The 27087-nt window shown below is 37.1% G+C and overlaps 4 protein-coding genes across 5 annotated transcripts in view; 2 read left to right on the top strand and 2 right to left on the bottom strand.

Annotated features, from left to right (window-relative positions):
* Positions 1-2715: 2715 nt before the first annotated feature.
* LOC134790004 (uncharacterized) lies at positions 2716-9686 on the top strand. Its single transcript, XM_063760743.1, has 2 exons — positions 2716-3520; positions 4381-9686. Exons 1-2 carry the CDS (start codon positions 2768-2770, stop codon positions 9091-9093), a joined length of 5466 nt encoding a protein of 1821 aa, XP_063616813.1. The 5' UTR covers positions 2716-2767; the 3' UTR covers positions 9094-9686.
* Positions 9567-12441, bottom strand: LOC134790005 (ankyrin repeat domain-containing protein 49-like). Its single transcript, XM_063760745.1, has 3 exons — positions 12194-12441; positions 11587-11892; positions 9567-9967 (listed from the first exon to the last, which is right to left on the bottom strand). The coding sequence occupies exons 1-3, from the start codon at positions 12360-12362 to the stop codon at positions 9711-9713; spliced, it is 732 nt and encodes a 243-aa protein (XP_063616815.1). The 5' UTR covers positions 12363-12441; the 3' UTR covers positions 9567-9710.
* A 674-nt stretch (positions 12442-13115) lies between these two features.
* Positions 13116-17163, bottom strand: LOC134790003 (probable ATP-dependent RNA helicase Dbp73D). Its single transcript, XM_063760742.1, has 7 exons — positions 17024-17163; positions 16574-16907; positions 15988-16269; positions 15352-15529; positions 14420-15074; positions 13965-14145; positions 13116-13327 (listed from the first exon to the last, which is right to left on the bottom strand). The coding sequence occupies exons 1-7, from the start codon at positions 17044-17046 to the stop codon at positions 13136-13138; spliced, it is 1845 nt and encodes a 614-aa protein (XP_063616812.1). The 5' UTR covers positions 17047-17163; the 3' UTR covers positions 13116-13135.
* Positions 17164-18484: 1321 nt separating this feature from the next.
* LOC134790029 (cullin-associated NEDD8-dissociated protein 1) overlaps positions 18485-27087 on the top strand; it is a 37788-nt gene continuing 29185 nt past the window's right edge. For both annotated transcript variants that reach the window (XM_063760775.1, XM_063760774.1), the window contains exons 1-9: positions 18485-18682; positions 18768-18937; positions 19079-19292; positions 20071-20205; positions 21436-21593; positions 22311-22473; positions 23932-24105; positions 25578-25686; positions 26031-26161. In XM_063760775.1, coding sequence (XP_063616845.1) covers positions 18641-18682; positions 18768-18937; positions 19079-19292; positions 20071-20205; positions 21436-21593; positions 22311-22473; positions 23932-24105; positions 25578-25686; positions 26031-26161 — 1296 coding nt within the window. In that variant the 5' untranslated portion in view covers positions 18485-18640. The remainder of the gene's footprint in view (positions 18683-18767; positions 18938-19078; positions 19293-20070; positions 20206-21435; positions 21594-22310; positions 22474-23931; positions 24106-25577; positions 25687-26030; positions 26162-27087) is intronic.

The raw sequence follows: 27087 nt of genomic DNA, 5'->3' as shown, positions 1-27087 counted from the left end.
ATAACTGACAAAGCAACCTGCCTGTGTGGTAGGAGTGTGGGGTAGAGAGGGAGGTATATGCTAGAAAAAGACAATACGACCTAGGGGCTGTCCATACATGACGTCATCTATTTTTGACGATTTTTGTCCCCCCCCCCCCCCCCATAAAATCATCAAAAAATCATGCTTCGAATGACACCGTTTCCACCTGCGTCATGCTACCATCATCCGATGTCCAGACCCCCCCCCCCCCCCCAATTTGAAATGACTTAAATTTATGAATAGCCCCCTACGACAGTGTTGCCACTCTCAATATTATTTATTCTTAGGTTCCGAATATGGTAAGTTATTTAATTAGCGTTTTATTTTTGTGTAAAACGCTGTCATTTTAAAGCCGTACTTTTCGCCTTATTGCAAAGGAGTAAGGTGCAACAGTGTAAACATATATTTCACGTCGACTCTTATTATACTATGTTATACTTATTATGGAACTTACTATGTTATACTTATTATGGAACGTAAACTATGAATTGAAAGAGCACGAAATAGTCAATATAATACGTTTGTTGAAAAAAAAAGTCTACAGACGCTTAGGCGCGAAGGGTTATTGTCTCATAGAAAATTTGAATTTCGCGCCTTTTTCTTGGCAAAGGCACTGACAAAGTTGTTGGATATACGTTAATATCAAATTAAAGAGTGGGCCTACACACTTCGCTGTGACAGAATGTGAAAGTGTCACCAAAACTGTCAAATGACTACGATAATAAGTATTCCTTTTATAATGCCACTCCACACTATGCCATTCTGAAATTAAATAAGAACGACAGATAGTCATGCGCAATTTTTATTTTTGTAGTGGGTCATAATTGACGTATATAATTACGAATATAATTTGAACATCAACCAATAATATTGGATATGATATCAGTTATTTTTAATCAGCTATCATTCACGCGCGCGTTCATTTTGCTCAGACTTGGCCGCACAAATATTTGGTGCGAGCGAGACGCCCGCGCACGTTCGAATTGGCCTGTCACTTGTAGCAACTTGTAGGTAAGTACATACTTACCTACATACTATCCACGCGTCCTTGGCACGAACTCCCGCCACCGCCCGCATTGAAACTGTCCCCGCGCGCCGCAAGGAAATGTAATCCTTAGCATTAGCGCAAAGAGTTCAAATTTGGTAGTTTCATTTAGCGAATTTGATAAAATGCACATATTTATTACATTGACCATATTTTTGTGTGATTATGTATTGAATATCACTTTGAACGTTATCAGAACAAAGTCTGCAAGAAATTATATCTATAACCATTTTTTCTAGCATGTTTAAGGCGTAAATATATATACAAGTGATACAAATAATATTGATGTCGGATTCTCGGATAAATAGCTTAATGAGGTAGTTTTATGGTAATTCAATCAAAGACCTAATTATTACTTTTTTTTTATATCAAGTCACGACGTATATCCGTGAGGCCCCGCCATTTATTGAATGAGTTATTTTCCGTGTTAATATTTTGACTGATTCCATTGTCGACTCATTATAAATATTATTTTCGTCACGTTTACGAACTAAAAATACTATTACTATTTTTAACAAACAAGAACGGCTCTTTTTTTTAACTATTTTTTTTTACCTACTTCCGGACAGAAAGTTTTTTGGATTCGAAAATAAAGTATCTTAAAATGATCTAAAGAACAGGAATAAAAAAAAAATTGCCTAGTACTAATTAATGTTTAACGTAAGCGTATCTTTACTGGAGTACTACCGCGAAAACCGAAATTCGCAAATTGCGGGGATCTTACTCTTTTACTCCAATGAAGGCGTAATTAGAGTGACAGAGAAAAATGCCCGCAATTGACGATTTTCGGTATTGGCGGTAGCCCTACTGACCGTCATCCTTGTCGAACGCGTGTTAATTGTTATTTCCTTCTCGCTTAGTGTCAGCAGTCGCAGTGTTTTCCAAACTTTTCACGTCGTAAGCTTGGTAATTAATGTGTAACTGTGAATTAGTTTTTCAAACGTTTGTCTTGTATAGATAAATAAACTTTAATTTAATACATTAGATTTGTTTTATTTTACTATGTTTCTACATGAATGAATAACTTAAAATGAATGCCGTTAAAATAATTTTCACCGTTGGTTAAAATTCTCCCACATTTTAAAGTTTGAGAACCTGTAAACAGCATGATGACGTAGGCCCGTGTCAGTTAGGTCATACGCGAATCTCGGAATAGAGTACCAGGCGAAGTATATTATTATACCATGAGTGTGGCGTCGATTTTCGTGGACAGCGAAATCGACTCCACACTCGCATTCGCGGCTTCACCCGCGATTCACGCGCATAGTCTGGAGGGGGCTTCATACTCAAGTGTGGGTACGGCGAACCAAGGTTGCAGTGCGATGCGGTAGTCTGCTACGGCTATAAAGATCTCCCCAGACCTTGCAACAAATTGTATGCAAATGTATCATAAATTATATGAAAATAATTGTACCAGGCAGTTTACCGCCAGCCAGCCGCCAGCCTCTCTGTTCATTCGTATGTTTGCCTTTTTATCGCTCTTGCATATTTACGCAATAGAGAGGCAAATTATAAACGAACAAGCTACTAGTGAGTACTAGGTTTTACATACGTACATATTTTCACCATTGGCAACGTTTTAATGCTGGCGCCGTTGACGGTAATGACATGACGTACCTACCTAATTTGTTGTTTCGTTGAGTTTTGAATTTAGCATAACGTAACGAGCTTTAATGCAAAAGATTGTGCGGTTCAATAATCATGTCTATCACGCATTCCAGATTAAAAAAGTTTCCTAGTTTTGATTTAGTTAACGCTCATTTCATACATCATAAATTAATAATACAAGAAGATACGGAAAAAGTGCGAATATGTGATCTAACTGCACGTACTGAAGAGGACCCCGATAACAACAAGGTTTATAATTTCGATGCGAAAATCTCAAACACTCACGTACATGGCGAGCTCCTGTGGGTCCTTTTGAGGTCAGGAGATATCATAGTAATAAACCCAGCGACAGGAACTCAAATCAAGGTAACATGTGAAAAGTTGGTAAAGTATAAAATCCAAAAGTTAAGAAGCAATGAGAATAATGTGATCCTAATCAGTAAAAGTGGAGAATGTTTAGTGGTGTTATTTTCAAGAAAAGATTTGGAACAAGATATTGTAGATGGCAAAGCAGAACATACCATATCAATAGATAAATATGGTGGGTCTTATTTAGCTGTGGAATCTCATTTGCTCACAAACGGATTGATTGCATACATCGAGGGAGAAACTTTAGTTTTGAAATGTCCTTTAACTGGTTTATATGAAGTTATGAGTTCAACAAAGAAGATCCTTTATGCAGTTCCATGGGCTGATTCACTGATAATTTCTGATGGAGAAACAATGTGGCTGGTAGATATTAAAGACTCCCACATTATGTATGAATTTAAAGAAGATGGAATCACATATTATCCATTGGGGTCATATAACAATGACTTTTACTATCTGGTTTGGGATCAAATGCAGGTGAGATAAAAATACACTCATTTTACACAAGTTTTCATTTTATCTTAAATATATGATTATTTTTAAGTATTGGTGCACACACAGTTATATCAGTGTCAGGAATTCAATGCCTTGATGAAATTCTTGATATAAAACACTAAAGAACTTTTGGTGACAAGTGAAGTCTGAGTTGGTCTTCTGTAGAGTTGTGCCGTTCTCAAGAACATTCTCCATTTACTATAGGGAATATTCTTGAGCAAGAATGTTTTCCATACAAAACAGAGAATGTTCTCGAGAACGGCAGAACTATAGTCTTCTCCACCATGAATTGATCATGTACACCTATTGCTACTATGTCAACATGTTTAATTCCAGTTTTGTTGCCTATTTAGTTTTTACAAGCAAATATAATAACATATTATGTTCCTGTGCCCCATTAGTTTAAGCTGCTGCTAACAAGAATTTTTTATTTGCCTTTAACCTTTCCCCAATGTATGATTTCGTCAATGAAATGAAGTAATAAAGTGTCATCAATCAACACCATGTTAAAAATGGCATGTAGACAACCCATATAACATGGTGGCGGGTGGGGCACAAAATGTAATGACTTTATACCAAGTAAATGGCGGTGAAAAGGTTAAAATTAGCTGCAACGATATTGTTGCTACTAGAGAACATTTAAACATGCCTTTTGTCTTTTCTTTTGCAATTGTAAGAACTTATTATTAAGTTGTTGGCAAACAAGAAAACAACCCTTTCATTTATTTCAAACCCCCTCAACAGCCTCAACACCTCACGAAAATAATTGATTTCCCCCAACAACATCATGTACTTATATTTAACTATGTATAGTCTTCTAATCCTAAATTTCCATATTCTAGGTGTATGTTTGCTGTGCTTGGGATGAATCACTTCTACTTGATGCAACAAATGACCAGCGTGATAACAACTCTACCATCCAGAAACTTTCATCTCAAGAAACACTCAAAGTTCAGTTGAAAACTATCATTGACAGTTTGACATCAACAACAGACCCAGATCAGGTATTACCCCAAATACAACCATATTTCGACACCATTGAAGACTTACCTCTCCTTGTCAATATGGCCCTTAAACTGTGTAAGATTAACTTGGCATTCAAAACACTTGCATATAGTTTACAAAAGAAAGTTTTTGCATCAGGTGATGATTCTCTGATTCAATCATTATGTGATATCATGAATAAAATAGACATACTGGAGTACATTGAGTTCAGAGGAAGTAATTTATATGAAGACCTAAGCATATTTGATTTGAGCTTTGTGGAATTATGCATGACATTTGTCTCAAAAGGCGATTTTGATTTATCTTCCATAAGTTGGCTCAAATATTCGGCTGTAAAACAAACAATTAATTCGAATGATATAATGGGCATATTGAATGCTATTCCCAACAATATTAAGATGGGTGCCTTAATAAATTGGTTAAGAAATTTTCTCCCACCTCTTCTAGATGAAAACCCCTTTTATATAGATTTATTTGTGCGGTGGGTGACAGAAAGAGTTTTTTCACTAGAGAAATCTAGTTACTGGCCGAAAATTGGATTGAAGTTTATAGAAGATATAGGCATAGTATTGGAAATTTCATTAAAAACGATTTGTTTACGACCAATATCAATGGATGATCTTGATATGCTAAAAACGCATATAAAAAATATAATTGAATTAAAAGAAAAACATAAAATTAATATGTTGCTGGGTGAGCTTAGTTCACAGAGTCCCAGCGAAGTCGCGTTAATTATGCTACGTCGATGTTACACAGAAGATTTAGAGCCTTTCTTGCAGCATTATTTGCCTTCATATAGTGCTAGAAACTCTTTTGAAATTGACGATACTCTACGCGCATTCATTGAAATAGAAGCTGCAAGCAGTGGCGGTGACGTAGATGGCGCCCGTTTAAAAATATTGCTTAATTCGTTTCGATTACACACTAACAAACTAGAATGCTTCCTTCAGGTTCTAAAGGTTTTAGATGTACCATGGAATCCAATAGTACTAGAACTCGCGGTAGAAGCCGCTTCTTCAGGGAGAAAAGATTTCACCACAACTGCTACAGATCGTATTCTCGCTGAGCAAATCCAGCGAGAACTGAATTATGCGAAAGTTAAAGTAATTTTAAAGAAATATAAATTTTCCCTAAAATGTACTGATTATCAATTGGTCTTGCATAAGTTGATGACAGCACCAAGCATTAATTTGGACGACTTGAAAGTTATTACCAGTGCATTGACAGATTACGCGAATTACGGCAGCTTATTATATTTAAACCGATGTCTTTGCGATTGTGAAACGAGAGCTGCGCTGGAATATTTTAACCAGATGCCAAGCAAGGAAAAGAAAATTTTGCTGAAATCAGTTATGATCAAATATGAACAAATCATAAAGGGAAATTCAAACGATGCTATTATCGAAAGAAATTATGTCGATTTCTTGAAAGGTAGTAAAATGCTCAATGATTTAGAAATTAATACGATTGAAAACATGTATTATTTGAAAAATTCCTTTGAGACAAAACGAAGTATAAACGATATGTATTGTGAAAATAGTGCAAACGAAGCGGATATTACTATGAATGTTTCTGACACAGAAATGAGCGGGTGTTTGGCTCAGCTTACTCGAGCACACCAAACTTCACGGTCAACATTGATAGCATTACTCCACCGCACTTCTTCAAATCATGAAGTTCGCAAACTAGTCGAAGCTCTCTTAACAGCTGAAGCCCAGGAACACTGTAATTCACAAATTGCTTCAGTATTGGCTAATTTCAGAGATGGAAACAATTCAGCCATTCTCATGGAATGCTGCCACGTTCTCACCGAACTTGTATCAACTTGTACTGAAGAACATATCCATTGTATAATCAAATATTTATCAATGCTGACTGCCTTAGTGAATGCTAATATAGTAGTTAAAAATCTGTCCATAGCATGGAAATTCCATTACATGTTTTTACCTATGTCTTCACTCTCAACACTGAATGATCTGATTGATTTTTACATTTCGCCACATAATTATTTGGCATGTAATCCCGGAATATGTCATAGCAGGGGCGATTTCATTCCAATCAGAATAGTCGTAAATATTTCAGAAGACATTTCTTCCTCTGGGAAAGATTTACCTGGCGAATTACTTCAAATAAGAAACAAAATATGTAGGCAACTTCTAAATAAAGTTGTCGCGTCTCAAGAACTCGACGAATTATTGATAACGATATTATTGGATCTCTTAAGCAAAGATGAAGCCGATAAAATGTGGATTATAGACATGTTACGAGGTCAGAATGAGTCACTGTCCCATGCTGCTATCGCGTACTTGGCACAACCAGTGATAAGGCGCTCATTTTCGGCATTCTGTTTAACCCAAAACACAGTAGCGTATTCACCTCAATACATGTTAAAAACCAAATTTAAATTTAACGTGGCAGACTTGGCTTTGCCAGAAATTAACAATGATGATACTTGGGACACTAAAGTAGTGCTGTTTTTCTTTTTGAAACAGTACCCCGAAACTTCGGTTGAGCGCCTTATAGAATTGTGCCGCACCTTACACATACCCGTCAATGAAGGTCTATCCTTTCAACTCATCTCTTTGCTTACTACTTGGGAATTAAAATATAAAATATTCAATGACGACATAGGTTGCTGTCAAACACTCTTTGAAAACGACGAAAGCCATCTGCTGCCTAACTGTGTAAAACTATGGGAAAGCATAAAAGACAAAGATTTCATCAAAGATGTTTTAACAGATCTGTGGAAAAACGGTGAGGTTACGTTACATGGTCGTATTGTTTCCATAAATCCCTATTATTACGAAGTGTATTTATGCATATATAATTTATTGTATGGTTCGTCCACCGATTCAGAATACGTGAAAGAATATTATCTGTTAAATTTCCTTAAAAATTATAACAGGAAAAGCGCTCCTAAACAACATGAATTTGAGCTGTTTTCTGTCAAAGGAATGTTCCCAGAAATCGGACATCACCGTTTACCCTTTCACCTTTTCATGCGTGAAGACATGTGGGCGAATTTGAAGTCAGAAATAACATTAGAAACCTACGAGCAGTGGCTGCCTGCGGTTGCTTTACTTTCACTAGATGCTGATATACAAACCGCGAGAGACATGATTTGCAGTAACGCTCTCAAGCAAACTATGACGTCTAGAAAGAAGAGTGAAGGGCTAGAGACTGAACAAAAAGAGAGCGAGCCCTGGCGCCTAACCACACGAGAAGAGCCTCTGCTTCGCGCAGCACACCGATGTGTGAAGCATATAGCAAATATGGAATGGGCAGGCGCGTGCCTCTTTTACGTTCTTCAAGGTTGTGCTCGTGGGGCCGACCAAGTGGCAGCGGCGCAGTTGTGCTATCAATTTGCTCAACGTTGGTCTGCTGTTCAGCCTGGTAATCGAGCAGTTCGGCAAATGGAACGTCTGCATTCCACTCTTTCAACGAGACATATTTTGCATAAGGTGGAATGGGCATGCGAAGAATTTGTTCGACTTTCAACAGAGCCAACGCAACTTATTCGAAACCTTTACTTGCATCCAAACTTCGTTGAAAAGATTTCTCGACACGATATAAATCGGGCTGCAAATGAAATCGCCGATAAAAATGCCATCAACATCAGTTCTATCCGCATAGAAATTTTGGAAAATATTCTCGAAAAATCAAAAGAAGAAAACAAAAATAAAACTAGCTTTGGTCTTGACAATAAAGACTTGACGACCGCTAAATACATACTGAAAGCTACTTGTCCAAAAATGGGAGCGATTTATTTATCTCGTATTGCGCTCGATGACGAAAACGATTATAATAAAAGTAAAAAATTAAGAGCACTCCAATGCCTTATGAGCATTATAGACTCTGACACAGCATCAAAAGTCACAAACAGGGAGCGAGACTCTTTATGGAACACTCTTTTGGAATTGTTATACATTGTTAATCTTGAACATATTGACATGCCTTGGATCGTTGCCACGTTTATGAATGATAAGCTTGGAGCACTTGATCAATTACTACAAGCAGTCGGAGGAAATGTGGAAGGTTTAAAAATAACAGGAGAACTCGCGTGGAGGTATGGGAATATCAAAATAATTCAGAAAGTAATACCTTCAGTGTTGCGTGCTGGACTTTACGATGAATTAGTTCCTTTGTTATTAAAGGTCGCATCTGCAACCGACAAGACTGTATGCGACGCCTGGAGAACCGTTCTTTTATCGCCTTTCCAGCAGGCTGACTATCCTATCACTGAACGTCAGAGAGCAAAATGCTTAAACGCTGTTAATTTATTACCTGTATGTCCAGTAATTAGAGATGCAGATCTAATTGAAATATGGAAAAATTGTGTGAGGTGTAAATGTTTTGGTATAGGTTGCCTATTATTGCCATACATGACGACGGAATCAAGACAAATGTTATCGGAATTGCAAAAAATCGATAGGAGAAATCTGATAGCTAGCCTAAAGAATTTGCAAACTGAAACATACCTTGTGCCTGGTGCTATGCATGTTCTAGAAAGTATGGCAAGTCGATCATACGGAAGAAGTCAAAAGACGTAAAACGTATTTCATACTTATTTATTTTTATACATACTTTTTTGAGATTTCTTAAAATATCTGTTAAGATTTTAAATGATGTATGTTTAAACTATGTAGGTGCTAAAATTAAAAAAAATATTTGCTCTTTAAATTAGAGGTACAGACTGTGTTACTTCATAAGCTTATTTTATCCTAAATATAAGATACAACATACATATAAAGTAGTAATTTAGACAAATTAAATACTAAGATCAAATGTGACATTCTTAAGAAGAAGGGATCATAGTGCTGTTGATATACATTAAGATTTGCTCCAGTACAAGTGTATTTCAGCAGAGAGCAAAGAGAAATATATTAAACCATACAAAAAAAAATTATAATAATTTAAGAGGGTTTGTGAAATTAGCCCTCTAAAAGTTCCTTATACTTGAGATTGTCATGCTCATGTTATGTGATCATGTAATTATGAAAAATAATTATTAATTAAATACCAATTGTTAGACCTTGCTAATTTGCTGTATTGAAAAATCATTAAAATACTTGTAAACATCACTTACATAGTTATAATTAAATAAGTGCTTAGGTACTATGGAAATAAATTTACTGTAGTAAAATTATGTACTTATCATTTGTCCCACTCACACCGGTTCTGATGGTTTTTCCATTCTTAAATATGGATTGCAAGTGAATCCAATTGATTTAATGTAAGAAGCAGCAGGCATTACCATTTCAAACAGTGGAGCATATATTCCATGCCCGCGAGCTAGTTCTTCAGGTTTTTCTCCAACATTATTAACCATCTGAGCCACCTGCACACTGTTTTCTTGAAAGAGCAATGTGATAATGGTAGATTTACTGTGACTTTTTGCCGCTGCTAAATGTAGTGGTGTTTGGTCTGAAATCAGAAAGACATTTTTGTTACTGAACTCAAGCAAAATTACTGTTAAAAATATTTCTTTTGGTACATGCTTTTATTGCTGACTGTATTTGCTGTTAACACCTGTAACCAAAACTCAATCTAGTTGGGTTTTTTCATCAAGTCTTCTCAATTCAGCTACCTTCCAACTGCATTGTAAGGTCAGCTCCATGTTGTCAATTATAACATACATAATTACAGTGTCATTGAAACTATGGAGTGGAAGTATACCTATTTTCAGCTCTATCAGATATTGGGAAAAGCGATAATAGTAAATAAAATAGCGGGTCTCTATTGTTTCCCAAATAGTTTTAAGTCATAATGTATTGTTTGTCCGAATTTTCGTTAGTCATAATTGGTTTTTCTCAGAAACGCGTAACTTTTCAGGATTGCCATAAAACAAACCTAACCTAACCCACAGTACAAGAACAGTAGTGAATCTTCATAGAAATGTGGCGCTGCCGGCTTGAATGTGTGCGTGCGCGCCGGGCGCCGTGTACGCACGCGCTGCCACGCACACATTAGCATAATATACGGGGGAATACGGTGGCGGCAGTGTGGGCCGTACCGCGACTGTGATCGCGCGCATTCGAGTACGCTGCACGCCCGCTCGCATTTGCCTGCTCTTAACGGCCTTAATTTTTTTGATCATGACTTCGAACAGAGGAAAAAAATATTGTAGTGTCTTTGGGTGTCACAATAACGACTCCTCAAATCCGGACTTGTCATTCTTCACAATACATTAATTACAGGAATTATGGTACAGATCGAAATTACTCATAGTCCCACCCGATGACTTCGTCGTGAATATAGGAAGGATGGAGAAGGTGTTTCGCAAGGACCACATCGTGTTTGAAAAGGACCACATCAACATTAAAATCGGCACGTCAATTTAGGAACAATTAAAAGACATAGAATTTACGATGCCCTGCCCATGCTTCCCTAAAACCTTTGTACTAATGTTATACGTAAGGATGAGAATTTACTTTACTTTAACCGCTAACAGTAAAGCGTTCCGAACATGCAGAAACCGGAGGAACTTTTTTTCTGTATTGAATTTATAATTTTTTTAATAAATGCCATTTCTTAATGTAAATATTTAAAAAGCGTTTTATTTATACGTCATTTATGAATTGTTAGAACATTTCATTATATTATATAAATAGAAACCTAATGTCACTCATAATACGCAAATAATATTTAACTAAAAATAAAAGTGACAACCCTAAGCACCAACGCAAGAGTAGGTAAATAACTTGCCGAGCGGCCTTAGATTCACTACTGTTCTTAGTGTACTGTGCCTAACCTATCTATAGGATAACCTTACGAAAATCCTGAAAAGTTAACGGTTTCAGTTTTATGACTAACAATAATAAAACATTACATTATGACTTAAAACTTTATGGAAAACAAAGGGACCCCTAATAGCATATGTTTGTGCACATGAATGACTCTTCCTGTTTATCTCCATAATGGCTTGGCAAACCATGGTTTTCAGTACAACTTGAGATAGGTTTTAATTTTTAAGTCACTAGATAATACTGTTCTAATTTTGTCAGGGGTTATTAATTAATAATTTAGAGTTATGAATAGTATACCTCCCTCAGACACTGCAGCTGGATCAGCACCAGCTGCCAGTAATCTTGCAACAACCCAGTAGTTATTCCAATTGGCAGCAGAATGCAGAGGTGTCCAGCCAAACTCAGTTTTAGCATCCAACTTAGCGCCAACACTCAACAGATATGTTATGGTAGTCACATGGTTTCCGTAAGCAGCACGGTGGAGAGGTGTGTACAGATTGCTGTCTTTAGCGTTGACTAGATCTGGTTGAGCAGCCAATAGTTCTTTGAGAGCTGCAATGTCAGCATTTTCAGCAGCCCATAGAACATGGTCTACAGGATTAGCTGTAAGAAAAATATAAACAGTGACATAACATATCTTACTGTACTGTTTAGGTTTACTGTAGAAAGTTTCCAAGATTTAGGAGAAAATATCTTTGTGTTATTGACCTTGTATCATGTACCTTTAGATATTACATTTAATAAAGTAAATAAAAGGTATATAAACTTTATCATTTTCAATTATTGTTTTTTTGTAATATGAACATAAACATTTGGTTAGTGCCTCAAGAACACCGGTTTAATGTAAAATTAACAAGCCGGTTTTGGAATATTGACTAATAAAAGTGCCAACACTGAAGGTTACCTTTAGGATCCTTTACTTCCTCCACGCCCTCGTCTGCATCATCCCAGCCAGACACAAACATACCCGAAGTTGCCGGGTTTTTCTTGAATCTTTCTATTTCGTCGTGAATATCATGAAATGACCTGATAGGCTCTTCATTAAACACATCTGATTCTTCAGAGTCAGACATAGCTGAGATAAAAGTATAGGTACCTAATCCGCGATTTACACCTATAATTTAAAATGAATAAAAACAACTTAAAAACACGGGTCTTGGGTCTTCAGTTCACGAAGCATCAAAGCCATCAAATCAATGTCATGTCACTGTCATAATGTCAGTTTGACACTATATTCAAGGTTGCCATATAACAAAGTTTAAGGGCTCATACGCACACGCGGTCGCAACCTAGGCTATTAATTTTGAATATGCAAGAACATAGAAGACCAAGAAAAGTCTGCAGCGATTTTGATAGCCCACGCAGTGCAAGTGTTTGTGACGTTTAAAATAACACTTAGTTTTTTTAAGGTTATTTTCACACAAAGCATGAAGCGTGGTGTGGGTCCAGCGACTCCAAGCATGGTACTTACACCAACTTACAGCTTGCCAAGCTGTACGCTATCCATTAAGCGTACTGCTTGCGCATGTCGAGTAGGATAGGATTAAAAGATCCATGGATAAAGTGGTCTACTATTGCCCTAGTCTGAAATAAGTTGTTTGGCATTTAAATGTGAGGTAAATGAGAGTACCTAGTTAAAAAACAATAGTAAACCTTTTTTTTCTCATGGACCTAAGCCATGCCGTAACACACTATCGCACCGCACCGCGACCTGGGTGCGGTGCGATAGTGTGTTACCACTTTTATAGTACGAGTAGGTATTGTATATAGCTTCTACATTGCTACTGATGCTTTCAATTTTACTTTTTCGACAAAATAAAAATAAGTTGTTAAAAATAAGAAATATTTATTCATGTTTCCTTTTCTTACAACCTTTCTTTATTGCCACAGATTTCTTGACCTTCGTTGTTATTTCTGTATTGATTACGTTCTTTGTTTCCTCAATTGCATATTGGTAATCTGAAGATAAGCGATCGAAAACATCAGGTTGAATTATTATTTGCTTTAATTCCGATTTTCCTCCAGACTGTAGTAGTTCCTGCAATAAGTATTTCTTTATAATCTGAAGGTCTGCCGCAAACATCGAAAAAAAAAACGAAAATTTTAAATTTTCGATGTTTGCGGTATAGGGTATAGGCTCACTGATGCTTAATGGAATGGGGTATCATTGGGAAAGTAATGCTTGGTAATGCTCAGCTATCCTTATCAAAATATGCTATATCTACACGAAGTACGAAATTTAGTATTTATCCGTAGGTGTTTAATCAAAATTATACATAAAAAACGTAAAGTAGGGCTAAATATTGTAGCCCCAAATTTGACAGCTGAAATAGGTAGATGGCGCTGTGTTTGATAACCTTGTGATATAATATAACTGATATACAATGGCGCACGGCGCCATTTACTTCAGCTGTCAAATACGTAGGGACCTACAATATTTGAAATTATCCATTTTCGTGTTCATCGTTTTAATACAGCGTATGTATTATATTTATTAGGTAATAAATTACATCTAGCAGCCCAAAGGCCTATAAAAAGGTCTCCCATTCCATTCTATTTTGACAAATCAAAATTTCATGTCTTGGCAATTTTTGATGTGTGAGTGGCTAGAGGATAACACATAATATAACAAAAATAGCTAGTAGCAAACATAAAATTGTTAATAATGTGATTACCTTAAACAAATTCATTTGATTGTGTTGTAGGATAGTAACAGCATGGCCTATCCGTCCCGCTCGCCCCGTGCGGCCTACTCTGTGTATGTACGTTTTGATGTTCCGCGGGGGATCGTAAGACACGACATAGTCACAGGAGGGAATGTCTATACCTCTAGCTAATGCGTCAGTGCTGACCAAGCTGGAACAGAAAATTCAAGTGATCTGATCAAGTTACCATTAAATAACTATAGATAAATAGACATTTAAAAATGAAAATAATTTAAGTATAGGTTCTTCTACAACTACATATACATTTGCGTTCTTTGAAAGTAACTAGATGTAGATGGCGTCACTTAATTGGCGTCAAAAAATTTACTTGATGTGAGGAGGCATTTAGAGGAAAAAATATGTAAGGGGAAGGCATTAAATAAATCAGCAACTAAAATAATTATTTAAGATAGGTAAGTACATACACATTGATTTCTGATTGAGTAAACTTCTTTAGAACCAAGTCTCTGGTTGATCTATCCAATGCTGCAGACAGATCAGCAACCTTTAGATTGCCTTTTCCCCAAACATCTAAAAGCACAGAGAGCCTATGTGCAGATTGAGCTGAGTTAGTAAAGCATATGACTTTATCCCACTTCTGTTCTACTAAGAAATGATAAAGTATAAGTGGTTTTTCTTCAGCACCGCAGGTCACATATTGTTCGGTGAGCTCATCTGGTGTGGTATATTTTCTGATACTGTCTTCATCCTCAAAATCAGTTATTGGAGCAGCAGAGAACAGTTTCGGTTGGAATAACCCCCATCTTTCTAATTTTTCAGGATCCTGTGAAAGTGTTGCTGAGAAAAGTAGTTTGTGAGGGGGAGGATTCTGTTCATTCAGGCTGTTCCAGTTCAAATTGGGCACTTTTCCTGTCATTAGCTCATTCTCCAGTTTTATGTGCTTATCTAAATGGTATAACCAGTCGTTCTGGATATGGTCCATGATTCTGTCAGCTTCGTCTATTACAAGGAATTTAAGATGCTTTAATGAGAATCCCTCTGTGTTTTGGATGTGCTCCACTAATCTTCCTGCTGTACAAACTATGATATCAGCTTCACTGATCCAACCTGCAGACTCGGCTGAAATAAAAATCAATTTATTTCATTTTGGTTGAAGCTTTTACGCCTAATAGTGCTTTTCTGTGCGGAGCCGGAGTCCAGAGAGCGGAATTATTTTAAGAAGTGTCAGAGCTTCATGACAATGTTGACTCCAAAAACCACCAGAAAATATATAACAACGAAACATTTAATCATAAGTAATGAGTAAATGACAGATAGAAGAATAGCATGATCATCAACATCATTTTGGCCAAGCTATTTTTTTTCTTGAACTTGTAATATTTATAAAGTTACATACTGTATTTTACAATTTGCTGCTGTTCCTTGTGTAATGGAGTGGATGCACTCAAAAGTACAACTTTGAGCCCTGTATTAGTGCAATACTTTTTGAAAACTTTTGACACCTGTGTTGCCAATTCTTGGACTGGTAAAACAATCATTGCTCTTACATGGTGACCAACACTGTTCATTAAAACCTGAAAATAGAAAAGGTTTTATATAAGAGCTAATAGTGGCAAATCTATTTACAGTTGTTTTTTAAAGTACATTATTGAGAGCCACTTAACTATGCACATAATGCATTGTTATGGAAAATTACAATACAATACAAAATTACAAATACTTTTTATTGCATACATCAATACAGAAAACAATACAAAGAATACAGAAAATCAAGAAGAGGTACACTTATCGCTAAAAAGCACATACTGGATTACATGTTTTTTTAAACACTAAATTAAAAATAATTGATTATAGGTTTAATCTTTTAAAATTAGTTTTACATTCAAGGTATTAAAATATTGAAATGGACTAAGTGCCAAATATCTGCATATACAACCCTATTGCCCACATATTAAAGTAGTATGTACATATTTTTGGCACTTATTACGTGTTGATATTGAAAACTTTGACTTATGTGTTTTTTGTGATTTACCTGAATAATTGGTAAAACAAAGGCTAGTGTTTTACCACTTCCCGTTGGAGCTGAGACGCAAACGTCATGCGGCCAGAATGGATGAGGCAATCTATTTTCCTTAATAATAAAAGGAATGACTTGCTCCTGAACTGGAAAGAAATATGTAACCCCCTCACTCTTGAGAGTAGTTTTTAAAGTGTCATTCAACCAAACCTGTTCATCTACAACACAAGTCAACTTCTGTAAGTTTGTGGATAAACTGTAGGGATGAGACAACCAGTATGGTAACACTCTTTTAACCTGAGAAACGAAAGGAAAACCATTAATTTCATGAGTATTGTACTGCTTGGATTAAACAAGTCAAATTGAGCCTTAATAATATAGAAATGGATGGTACATTTAGCAGGAGAAGTGGCTAAACGGGAGAGGTTTTAGAAATTAACTTGGTGTAACATTATTGTTCAAAAAATAAGAGAGTGTGCAGGTAATTTTGAACACTTCAGCCACTTGGCTACCTCTGCTGCTGACTACTAAAACGAAAGTGTATTTTTTTTTGGAGTAAATTATCTGAAATATATTGTTTGTATTTTCTTCATATTCTTACCTTCGTCTTTTTCTCAAAACTGTCTGTGCCCAAGACTTTAAACTCAAAATTAGGTTTGTTTTCCACATTTTTCTGTGGTTGGATAGTATTATCAACAACTTTGTTGTCAACTGTCTCATCTTTGTCTTCTTCTGTTTGTATACTGATTGCAGGTTTCGAATCAAAAGAATGATCGCTTTTTATAGATGCTGCTGTATCTTGTTTCAACGTGATGACATCTTGTTGCTTAAAGGTACTGTGTGTTTTTCTCCTCTCTTCAATTTTTTGTTTTAACTTTTGTAACTGTTTTGTTTCATGAGTAACTAAATCTATATCTTCTCCTGGATCACGGTACCTTGCAAAGTAAGTACATTTTATTTATAAGTATTCAAATTAGTGTAAGGAAGGAACCTTTGACGATGTACAATATTTATATTTCACATGAAGTACCTACTCTTATTACAAATTTACCTGTTTATAGTAAACAAATCCATGCTGAGTTTAACAGTTATCAAGATCCCCACTTCAGACACAAGGTTATTTATAATGTTGTTTATTAAATTATTCCTAAATTATAAACCTTTTGAAACTTGCTTTACATTAGGTTATGTGTCAATATCTCAATATGTATGATGTACACGATGTACACGTTGAATTGACAGCTGTCAGTTACACTTTTTTTTGGGGATCTTAAAGCCGTAACAGACTACCGCACCGTATCCCGACCTTAGTGCGGTAAAACATTGTCAAAATATCTCCTGCTCGCTCTAGCTTATAGCTGCGTCCTTAACGCACGTACGGCGACCACTATCGATACGTGCGCCGCACCGTACCAAGGTCGCGGTGCGGTGCGGTAGTTTGTTATGGCTATGGCTAAAAGAATTTTATTTCCCAATTATAGTCTGACAAAAAAGAGTAGAAATTAAAAAGTGGCAATACTGTAGTGTCGTCCCGTATTTATATTAGGCTTGTGCCTGCTCGGTCACTTCAGAGAGCGCTCCGCTCTCGGTCAATCGGTCAAACGAACTAGTTCGGTCTTTTAGTTCCTTTAGTTCAGTTCGGTCGTTGAGAGCCGGGAATGAATAGGAGTCGATTTTTCATTGGTTTCTTTCCAATCTTTGGTAACTGAATACAATTCAACTTGTACGATACGATGTGTCGATATTAAAAATTAAAACACCTTAACATAATTAAAAAATATCAAATATGTCGAAATATATTTGTTTTTCCTTCATATTTTCGGGCTTAGGAGTGTCACGTCGTTCTTTCATCTCGTTCACACTCGTGCCAGCGACATTGACAACCGTTTCGTTCCGTCCATTTTACGTTTCACTCAGTCAAGCGCTCTCGAATCCCACTGAACTAAAGGACCTAAAGACCGATTAAGAGCGTGCAAAAAGATTTAGTTCCTTTCGGTCCTTGATGGGATTTCATTCTTAATAGTTCTTAGTTCAGGACCGACTCAAGCCTAATTTATATATATATTGATTTGAAGGGGACGACACTACAGTATTGTCACTTTTTAATTTCTACTCTTTTTTATCAGACTATACCAATTTTCTAGGCAAGGTCCAGTTTACAGTTTGAGCGGCAGACAATAGACATCTTCCCCATCCTAGTAGCCCATCTTGATTCCCTGTTCACCCCAGCCATCCATATTCACCCCAGTTGACGATATTTTTTTTCCACACAAAAGTCATTGTCACTTGCATTGCATTTTTAATCTGTACGGTTACCATCAGTTTGTCACTGACATAAACGCCGTCGAGAACGTAATTTACTTTCTATACATCTCGCTCGCACTCGCATATTAGTGCAAACGGGATGTATAGAAAGTAAATTACGTTCTCGACGGCGTTTATGTCAGTGACAAACTGATGGTAACCGTACTGTTCATTTTCATTGGTCATTGGAGTTGGAGCATCACCAGGCGGAATCTTTTTTATTTTGGGTGGTTTGCGACTGCTTTGAGTAAATGTTCAAATGTTCCATCCTCGCATGTGTTGTGTAAAAATTATAATTTTTTGTTAGTAGTCTGTTTGCTGGAGTTGTTAAATTTTCTGTTGGAAGAGCCGCAAACTTGTCAAAATGGCTATTGTATCTTATCAAATTGCAAGTCTTCTCGAGAAGGTAAGCCGGTGTTGATTGAAATACACATAATATGGTTCTATATTATTTCCTGAAGACAGTAATTAATGTAAATTTCGACCTTTAGATGACGTCTAACGACAAAGATTTTCGGTTTATGGCTACAAATGATTTGATGACCGAATTGCAAAAGGACAGCATCAAGTTGGATGATGATTCGGAGAGGAAAGTTGTGAAGATGCTACTCCGTCTGCTTGAAGACAAAAACGGCGAAGTTCAGAATTTGGCTGTCAAATGGTGAGCTTCAATCAATAACCTATAAAACCTATATTGTTGTTTATATGTTTGTTTTTTCTAATGCCATTATACTTTATATTTTTTAAAAGTGCATATGGGTTATATTCAATTAACATTGTGTTATGTATCTCAAACTTTCAGCCTTGGTCCGCTTGTGAATAAAGTAAAGGAGTATCATGTGGAAGGCATAGTCGAGACGCTGTGTGCCAACATGTTATCGGATACTGAACAGCTGCGAGACATCAGCAGCATTGGTCTCAAGACTGTGATATCGGAACTACCTCTGGGCTCCAACACACTGGCCGCTAATGTGTGCAAGAAAATAACTGGCAGGTTGAGCAGTGCTATTGAGAAGGTAATTTATTAGTATATTACTATGTGTTTAATTAGAATTTTTTAATAAGATAAAAATTAAGCAATTTGACTTCAACATGAGTTACATAGTACTTTAAATGTAGTAAGTCCAAGTTGACGCTGTACTAACTTAGCAAGCAACATATTATGGAATTTATAATAAACTAATCTTAAAAATTATATGCCATGGTTATATATGCTACCTGCTGCCGCTGTGTTATTCATAAATGCGCAACATGCCTCAGTCAGTTATTGTTTGTTTTAAGAGCCCATTAACATGCACACTAGCGCCACTGCTAAATAATCGAGGTAATTTAAATTTAACGAAAAATGTTTAAAAAAGGGGGCCGCTACATACTGTATTTTGTATTTAAGTACCATTTGCATACATGAAACTAGTTTTTATGTTGGTGGATTCATCGATCTATGAACTCAAAACAAAAACGGCCGTTTTAACTTTGGATGCATAGATTAATGAATCCAGCAACATAAAAACTAGTTAGATGTATTCAAAAGGTACTTAAATACAAAATACAGTATGTAGCGGCCCCTTATTATAAATATCTATCTTTAAATTTAAATGTAAACTCTTGTCTAACGAAAATGATATTATTTAAATTCCATCAAACTTAATAAGCACTATATCTAGGACCTTAAGAGGATAATTAAACTTTAAATGACCTCTAAACTACTAAAAAAGTAGGCATGATACTTTGATCTTAGATAAAAGTTTGTTCAATTAGTGTTTTTGGTTACTGATTGCTATTTTATATTTTCAGCAAGAAGATGTGTCAGTTCAATTGGAAGCTCTTGATATTCTGGCAGATCTGTTGAGCAGATTTGGCGGTTTGTTGATTTCATTCCACCCGGTGCTATTGAATTCTTTGCTCCCCCAACTGGCTTCTCCACGTCAGGTAAAGAAAATCAAGAATTAAAAAAAAAATTAAGAACATTAACCTTTTGAACGCCGCAGACGGCAATTGACGTCAACGCAAAATCGTGACAACGACGTCATAGACGGTATTTGATGTCGATCGTTTTTTGATGAAAATCTACTTAAAAACACCCCACTTTTAGGTTGGCATTATTTATTCACAAAACTAAATTTTACCCCCATGGCGTCAGTGGCCCGGCAAATGGATGCGCCGTTTGGCGTTCAAAAGGTTAAGAAAGATTTAGTCCATTAGATATACATTCATTAGAATTTTTGTGTTAAAATTATTTATTTGTATGATATTTATCATTTATCATTTATCATTTATTTCATATTGTATTGTCATGTACATTGGGTGTTACATTATATATAGTCAGATCATGACACCCTGTTAGGGCACACAGTAGTATTATTATTCTATTCTATTCTAGGCTAGTCTATAAGGCAACATAATAACATTAATAACATTTACTTATTAGTAATAAATTAAATTAAAAAATAAATGACGTCAAAGCTTAAAACTAAGTCTAAGTAAGTATATAACGTCAACAATATATTGATTAATGGTTATTTGTAATAATGTGTCAATTTATTATTAATAGCAATTATTTTAAATTATTGATGTCATTTCTTATTGTGTAGGTTGTAATAATGTGCTAATAATGTGAATAGAGGCAGACCGACGATATTTTGTCATTTTTCTTCGGTATCATCAATAAATTGTTGAAGGCTATAGTAGTTGTTATTTAATAGAAATTGTTTAAGTTTATGTATAAATTTATTATCAGATGTTTCGTTTTTTAATTTATCTGGGAGCTTGTTATATATCTTAATAGCCATCATGTTTGGACTTGCTTGGTACAGTTTTAAATTAGTATTTGTTGTAATTGCCAAATTATTTTTGTATCTCGCGGGGTATCGTCGTGGTTGTTCATCGACTTTTGTGAAAAATTGAGGGTATTTCCGAACAAATTTGCATATTTCTAGGATATAGATTGATGTTAAGGTTAGTAGATTGTGTTTTACAAAGAGCGGCTTACAACTCTCTGGGCTTTTGATGTTGGCAAGAATACGTCACAAAGTTTGCCTCTCCCCCTCCCCTTTTCACAACTTGTCACATTTTCATGACCACCTCCCACCCCCTAAAAGTATGATGTAATTAATGGACCCTTTATCACCTAGTTATTTTTAATATCCATATTGGTTCCAGGCTGTCCGTAAGCGCACCATAGTAGCACTGTCCCACCTGGTGATGTCATGCAACGCTGCTCTCTATAACAAACTTATTGATCACCTGCTGGAGGGACTGGGTTCATCTACATCGTCTAGTGTCAGTCGCACTCATATTCAGTGTATTGCCTCTGTGTGGTAAGACTAAATTCTAACTCCATTTTACATAAGACAATTACTAATTTTTGTCTCTTTTTAACAAATGTAAATGTAGTCTTTCTGTTGTGTACAGTACTAAACTTAAAGTACACTGTTTGTTTATTAAAGACTAGTATTACCTTTTTTCATAATAAATTAACCAAAATTACCATAATTATTGTTAACAGCATCTGTCCTAATATAAACTATTTCTATAGTTCGTTTGTTTAGCATTAGAAAAAAGGTAAACAATCTTGACGTGTCTTTTAATTGAAAAACACTTTTGAAAAATAAGTCACGGCAAATATGTAACAATTATGAATCATATACGATTATTTACATTATTTTGCTTTCATAAGTAATAGTTACTGATTTTTAAAAAGCGTTTTTCAATTAAAAGACACGTCAAGATCGCGTAGTCTTTTTCTAATGCTAAAATAACGAACTATATTGGGAAGCAGGCCCAGAACACTTTTACCAAAATACTCTAAAAATGTCCATCTGTGTGTTTTGAGTATTTTGGTATAAGCATATTCTGGCCGGGACTAGTTATTATTGGTTACGGTGGCAATATACCTATTCTAATCTAATAATGCATTGTCCCCAAAACATTCTAATGGTGAGTTTGGTTTAGTGCCGAATGCACCGGAAAGACAAACAAATTTCAATGGTCTTTTATGTTTTACTAATTTAATTTCTTTGAAATTTTTTTTTCAGCCGTCAAGCAGGTCACCGCTTCGGTGAGCAGCTGTGGCGAGTGGCTCCGCAGGTCCTCGAGCACTCGAACGACACAGACGAGGAGCTCCGCGAGCACTGCCTGCAAGCCCTGGAGGCGTTTGTGCTCAAGTGCCCTAAGGAAGTACAGCCGCATATCCCGACAGTAAGCATGAGCCTCTTAAGATAAAAAACTTTAATACTTACCATCACTTTACGAGGGGCGTTCAATAAAAAGTGAGAATGAGTATGTTATATACAACTTTTCTTAAATGTTATTTTATTTTTAGACATAGTCACCTTTTAGCATAATACACTTAGTATATCTTTTTTCTAAACTTAAAATTCCATTTCTAAAAAAGGTTTTATCTTGAGTACTTAAAAAATCTTGTACTGCAGCGACTACCGCGTCGTCGTCTTCAAATTTCTTGCCTCTTAGGTATTCCTTCCAATCTCGGAAATAGGTAGAAATCACTAGGGGCGAGGTCTGGTGAATACGGAGGATGCTTAATGTGGTGGATCTCGAACCCAGCATCACGTATTGCAGCCATTGCAACGGCGGACTTGTGTGCCGGTGCATTGTCCTGATGGAACAACACAATTTTCGAGAGTTTACCTCGCCGTTTTTCACGGATCTCATTGCGCAATGTTGCTATTTGTTTGGCATATAAAGTGCCCGTAATAGTGGCTCCATGCTCGAGATACTCAATCATTACGACCCCTTTACCATCCCAAAAACAGAGCCCATGACCTTACCGGCAGATGGGCCCACCTTGAATTTCTTCGGAGTTGGAGATGATGGCCTTTTCCATGTCATAGACTGCAGTTTCGTTTCAGGGTCGTAATGATGGAGCCATGTTTCGTCCATTGTTATAAATCGCGCCAAAAAAAGTTCCCGCTCTTGCTGTATCAGGTCCAAAGCTTCTTGACAAATCTCGACTCTAGTTTGTTTTTACGTGTCAGTAAGCATTCTGGGTACCCAACGCGCTGATACCTTTTTCATACCCAAGCGTTCATGTAAAATATTATGCACGCTCCCCGTTGAAATCCTTACATTTTCAGCAATAAAACGAAACGTGACACGACGATTCGCCAAAACTAAGTTTTCGACTTTTTTCAAAATTTTTTCAGTTACTGCTGTAGTAGGGCGTCCGGAGGGGGGGTCATCCATGGTCGATGTTCTTCCACGTCTAAATTCGGCGCACCAACGTGCGACTGTCGAATACGGAGGAGCATTAGACCTTAAAGTGTCCCGTAAATCTAAATTGACTTGGTCCGTAGAAAATTTTTCAAACACAAGTATTTGATAACGGCGCGCAGTTAAATTTTCTCCATTTTTGCTAACGCTGTCAATAGCATCGCAAACAAATCGCCGTATTTTTTTTTTAAACAAAAAACAGTTAGTTTTTTTTTCATGGCAATCAACTAGGTAATAGATTAGCTTTACTGGCCAGTATTTACTTTCCTAATATTTAAAGAGTTTGCATCTCATTCTCATTATATATTGAACGCCCCTCGTAGTGTGCGTGACCCGACTTTGCACAGGTATGGTTATAAAACAATGAATATATGTATGTATTTTATTTTATTATTTAATAATCATACTTACAAAATTTGTCTCCAGATCATCGAGCTATGCCTCAAGATGATCACCTACGACCCGAACTACAACTACGAAGATTCCGAAGAAGGCGGCGGCGGCGAGGACGAAGAGATGGAAGATGAAACGGCGGCGCCCGACGCGGACCCCGAGTCCGACTCCGAGGAGTACTCTGATGACGACGATATGTCCTGGAAGGTAATTAATTACTACTAGGTCTGTAGCACCGACTATATAAGAAGATTACGAAGAAGGCGGCGGCGGCGAGGACGAAGAGATGGTAGATGAAACAGCTGCGCCCGACGCGGACATTGAGTCCGACTCCGAGGAGTACTCTGATGACGACGATATGTCCTGGAAGGTAATTACTACTAGGTCTGTAGCACCCGCTATATAAGAAGATTACGAAGAAGGCGGCGGCGGCGAGGACGAAGAGATGGTAGATGAAACAGCTGCGCCCGACGCGGACATTGAGTCCGACTCCGAGGAGTACTCTGATGACGACGATATGTCCTGGAAGGTAATTACTACTAGGTCTGTAGCACCGACTATATAAGAAGATTATGAATAAGGCGGCGGCGAAGACGAAGAGATGGTAGATGAAACAGCTGCGCCCGACGCGGACCTTGAGTCCGACTCCGAGTAGTACTCTGATGATGACGATATGTCCTGGAAGGTAATTACTACTAGGTCTGTAGCACCGACTATATAAGAAGATTATGAATAAGGCGGCGGCGAAGACGAAGAGATGGTAGATGAAACAGCTGCGCCCGACGCGGACCCTGAGTCCGACTCCGAGTAGTACTCTGATGATGACGATATGTCCTGGAAGGTAATTACTACTAGGTCTGTAGAACCGACTATATAAGAAGATTACGCAGAAGGCGGCGGCAAAGACGAAGAGACCGTCATCTCAGCCATAAGACGTCCACTGCTGAACATAGGCCTCCCCCTTGGACCTCCATACGTGCCGGTTGGAAGCGACCCGCATCCAGCGTCTTCCGGCGACCTTAACAAGATCGTCTGTCCATCTTGTGGGTGGACGTCCTACGCTGCGCTTGCTAGTCCGTGGTCTCCACTCGAGCACTTTTCGACCCCATCGGCCATCTTCTCTGCGTGCAATGTGGCCTGCCCATTGCCACTTCAGCTTGCTAATCCGGTGGGCTATGTCGGTGACTTTAGTTCGTCTACGGATCTCCTCATTTCTGATTCGATCACGTAGAAAAACTCCGAGCATAGCCCTCTCCATAGCTCGTTGAGCGACTTTAAGTTTTGAGATGAGGCCGATAGTGAAAGACCACGTTTCGGAGCCGTAAGTCATCACTGGTAACACACATTGATTAAAGACTTTCGTCTTGAGGCACTGAGGTATGTCGGACGAAAAGACATTACGTAGCAGAAAACGACCAACTAAATTTTTTTATCAATGCAGAAAGCGACCAAAGCTACTGAGTTAGGGTGTAAGTTACTTTGACAAAAATAAAAAGTTGGTCGCTTTCTACAGAACTACGGTCAAGAGATATAAGATGAAACGGCGGCGCCCGACGCGGACCCCGAGTCCTACTCCGAGGAGTATTCGAATATGTGGGATTACTAGGTTTCCGGCATTAGTTAAAGACGATTAATGTGCTTTGTTGTATATCATTATATTAAGTTGTTGATATTTCTAGGTGAGACGCGCGGCAGCCAAGTGCCTCGAGTCCGTCATTTCAACTCGGCACGAACTACTGGCTGAGATGTACCAGACGGTGTCCCCCGCTTTGATCGCTAGGTTTAAAGGTAACTATTTAATTTAGATTTAATAAAACCTTTAATTTTTGTAGGTCAGTTAAATTTTCTTTTGTGTTGTATCATTGGAGTGGTTCAAAAGCAACTTTTAAGTGGAGGGTTCAAATTATTTAAATAATTTTCAGAACTATTTATAGTTTTTGAAACAAAATTTGATGAAAATAAGGTACTAATGTGTTTTCTTTATCTTGCTACAGCGACTTACTTGCTAACGCTGTACGGCTCCGTATGTTATGCGGTAACTTTGGCTGTTAAATGTTGGACTTTGATAATTTAGGTAGTTCGAAACTATAAATAATTGATTTTGATAAATAATTAGGTGATTTTTTCTTTAGAACGCGAAGAAAACGTGAAATGCGACATTCTGAGCGCTTACACAGCGCTGCTGCGCGCCACACGTCCCCAACCAGCGCTCCAGTCCATCACCCCGGCCGACAACTCACCGCAAGCCTTACTACTGCAGCGGGCAAGTATTACTGGCATTCAAATGTGCATTGCTTTTCACTCTCTTATTAAGGAAAATGTGAGACGCAAATACAAAGATCAAATATTGGATAGGTGGAATACCAACCCAAGATATGGCTAAAGGTTACAAAAAAAAGCCTTTTCTCAAAAATGGACGGCAAAGTCGACTTTGCCGTTTAAAAAATAGGTCGCGAAGCGCGTAGTTTATGGTCAGTCAAAAATTAAAAAGTTAAAAACATTGCAGTCTCGATTTTGGGACTGCAATGTTGCATACAAATTCCATTATTTGTCGAGTTCCAAACTTTTTAAAAGTTGAAATGGCCATATCAAATGAAGGCACAGGCCCATTAAACAGCCAAACGGATGATTAGTACCGCGACTATTTAGCTGTCTCAAATAGGTTGACGTATTTTCGGCAGAAAAATACACTTCTATTTTTTTATAAAAAAAATAAAAAGGCGGCAAAGCTAATTTTTTCAATTGTTTCTACTTTTTTCTGTGAAAATATATACGTAAGAACGTTGCTTTTGTAAAATATTCCTATTATATTTATATTTCTTGCACCATTTTTGAGAAAAGCACTATATATGACTCGGCTGGAAGGCTACTTGCTGGCTTCGGATTCAATTAAACGGACTCCCAAGGTCGTCCGTTTAAAACGAATCCTCAGCCTGCAAGTAGCTACTTCCGAGCCTCGACAATAATGTACTATTTCTCAAACATACTCCAAAATGTATGCGTTAATGTCACGAAATGAAGACATGAAGTTGCTAATTTATGGCTCCTTGCATTACTTCTTGACCTAGGCCAAGAAATAATGTAGGGAGTTAGTATGAAACGTACATTATTGTCCGCTGCTCTAACTTTTTAAATTTGCTCAGTAAGATTAGACTGACAAAGGAAATATTACATACAGCCAACGACCAC

Source organism: Cydia splendana, chromosome 4, assembly GCF_910591565.1.
Source record: "Cydia splendana chromosome 4, ilCydSple1.2, whole genome shotgun sequence".
Classification (NCBI taxonomy): Eukaryota; Metazoa; Arthropoda; class Insecta; order Lepidoptera; family Tortricidae; genus Cydia; species Cydia splendana.
Note: the sequence above shows the minus strand (reverse complement) of the source record. Positions and strands in the feature narration are given on the sequence as shown.

Bases quoted from the DNA above. Each gene is read 5' to 3' on its own strand.
- LOC134790004 (XM_063760743.1), top strand. From the start codon at position 2,768: ATGTCTATCACGCATTCCAGATTAAAAAAGTTTCCTAGTTTTGATTTA. The intron at 3,521-4,380 runs GTGAGATAAAAA...TCCATATTCTAG, and splicing joins TGGTTTGGGATCAAATGCAG to GTGTATGTTTGCTGTGCTTG.
- LOC134790005 (XM_063760745.1), bottom strand. From the start codon at position 12,362: ATGTCTGACTCTGAAGAATCAGATGTGTTTAATGAAGAGCCTATCAGG. The intron at 11,893-12,193 runs GTAACCTTCAGT...TTTTTCTTACAG, and splicing joins GGAAGTAAAGGATCCTAAAG to CTAATCCTGTAGACCATGTT. The intron at 9,968-11,586 runs GTATACTATTCA...TTCTGATTTCAG, and splicing joins AGCTGCAGTGTCTGAGGGAG to ACCAAACACCACTACATTTA.
- LOC134790003 (XM_063760742.1), bottom strand. From the start codon at position 17,046: ATGGATTTGTTTACTATAAACAG. The intron at 16,270-16,573 runs GTAAGAATATGA...TTCGTTTCTCAG, and splicing joins GTTTTGAGAAAAAGACGAAG to GTTAAAAGAGTGTTACCATA. The intron at 15,530-15,987 runs GTAAATCACAAA...TTCTATTTTCAG, and splicing joins TTGTTTTACCAATTATTCAG to GTTTTAATGAACAGTGTTGG.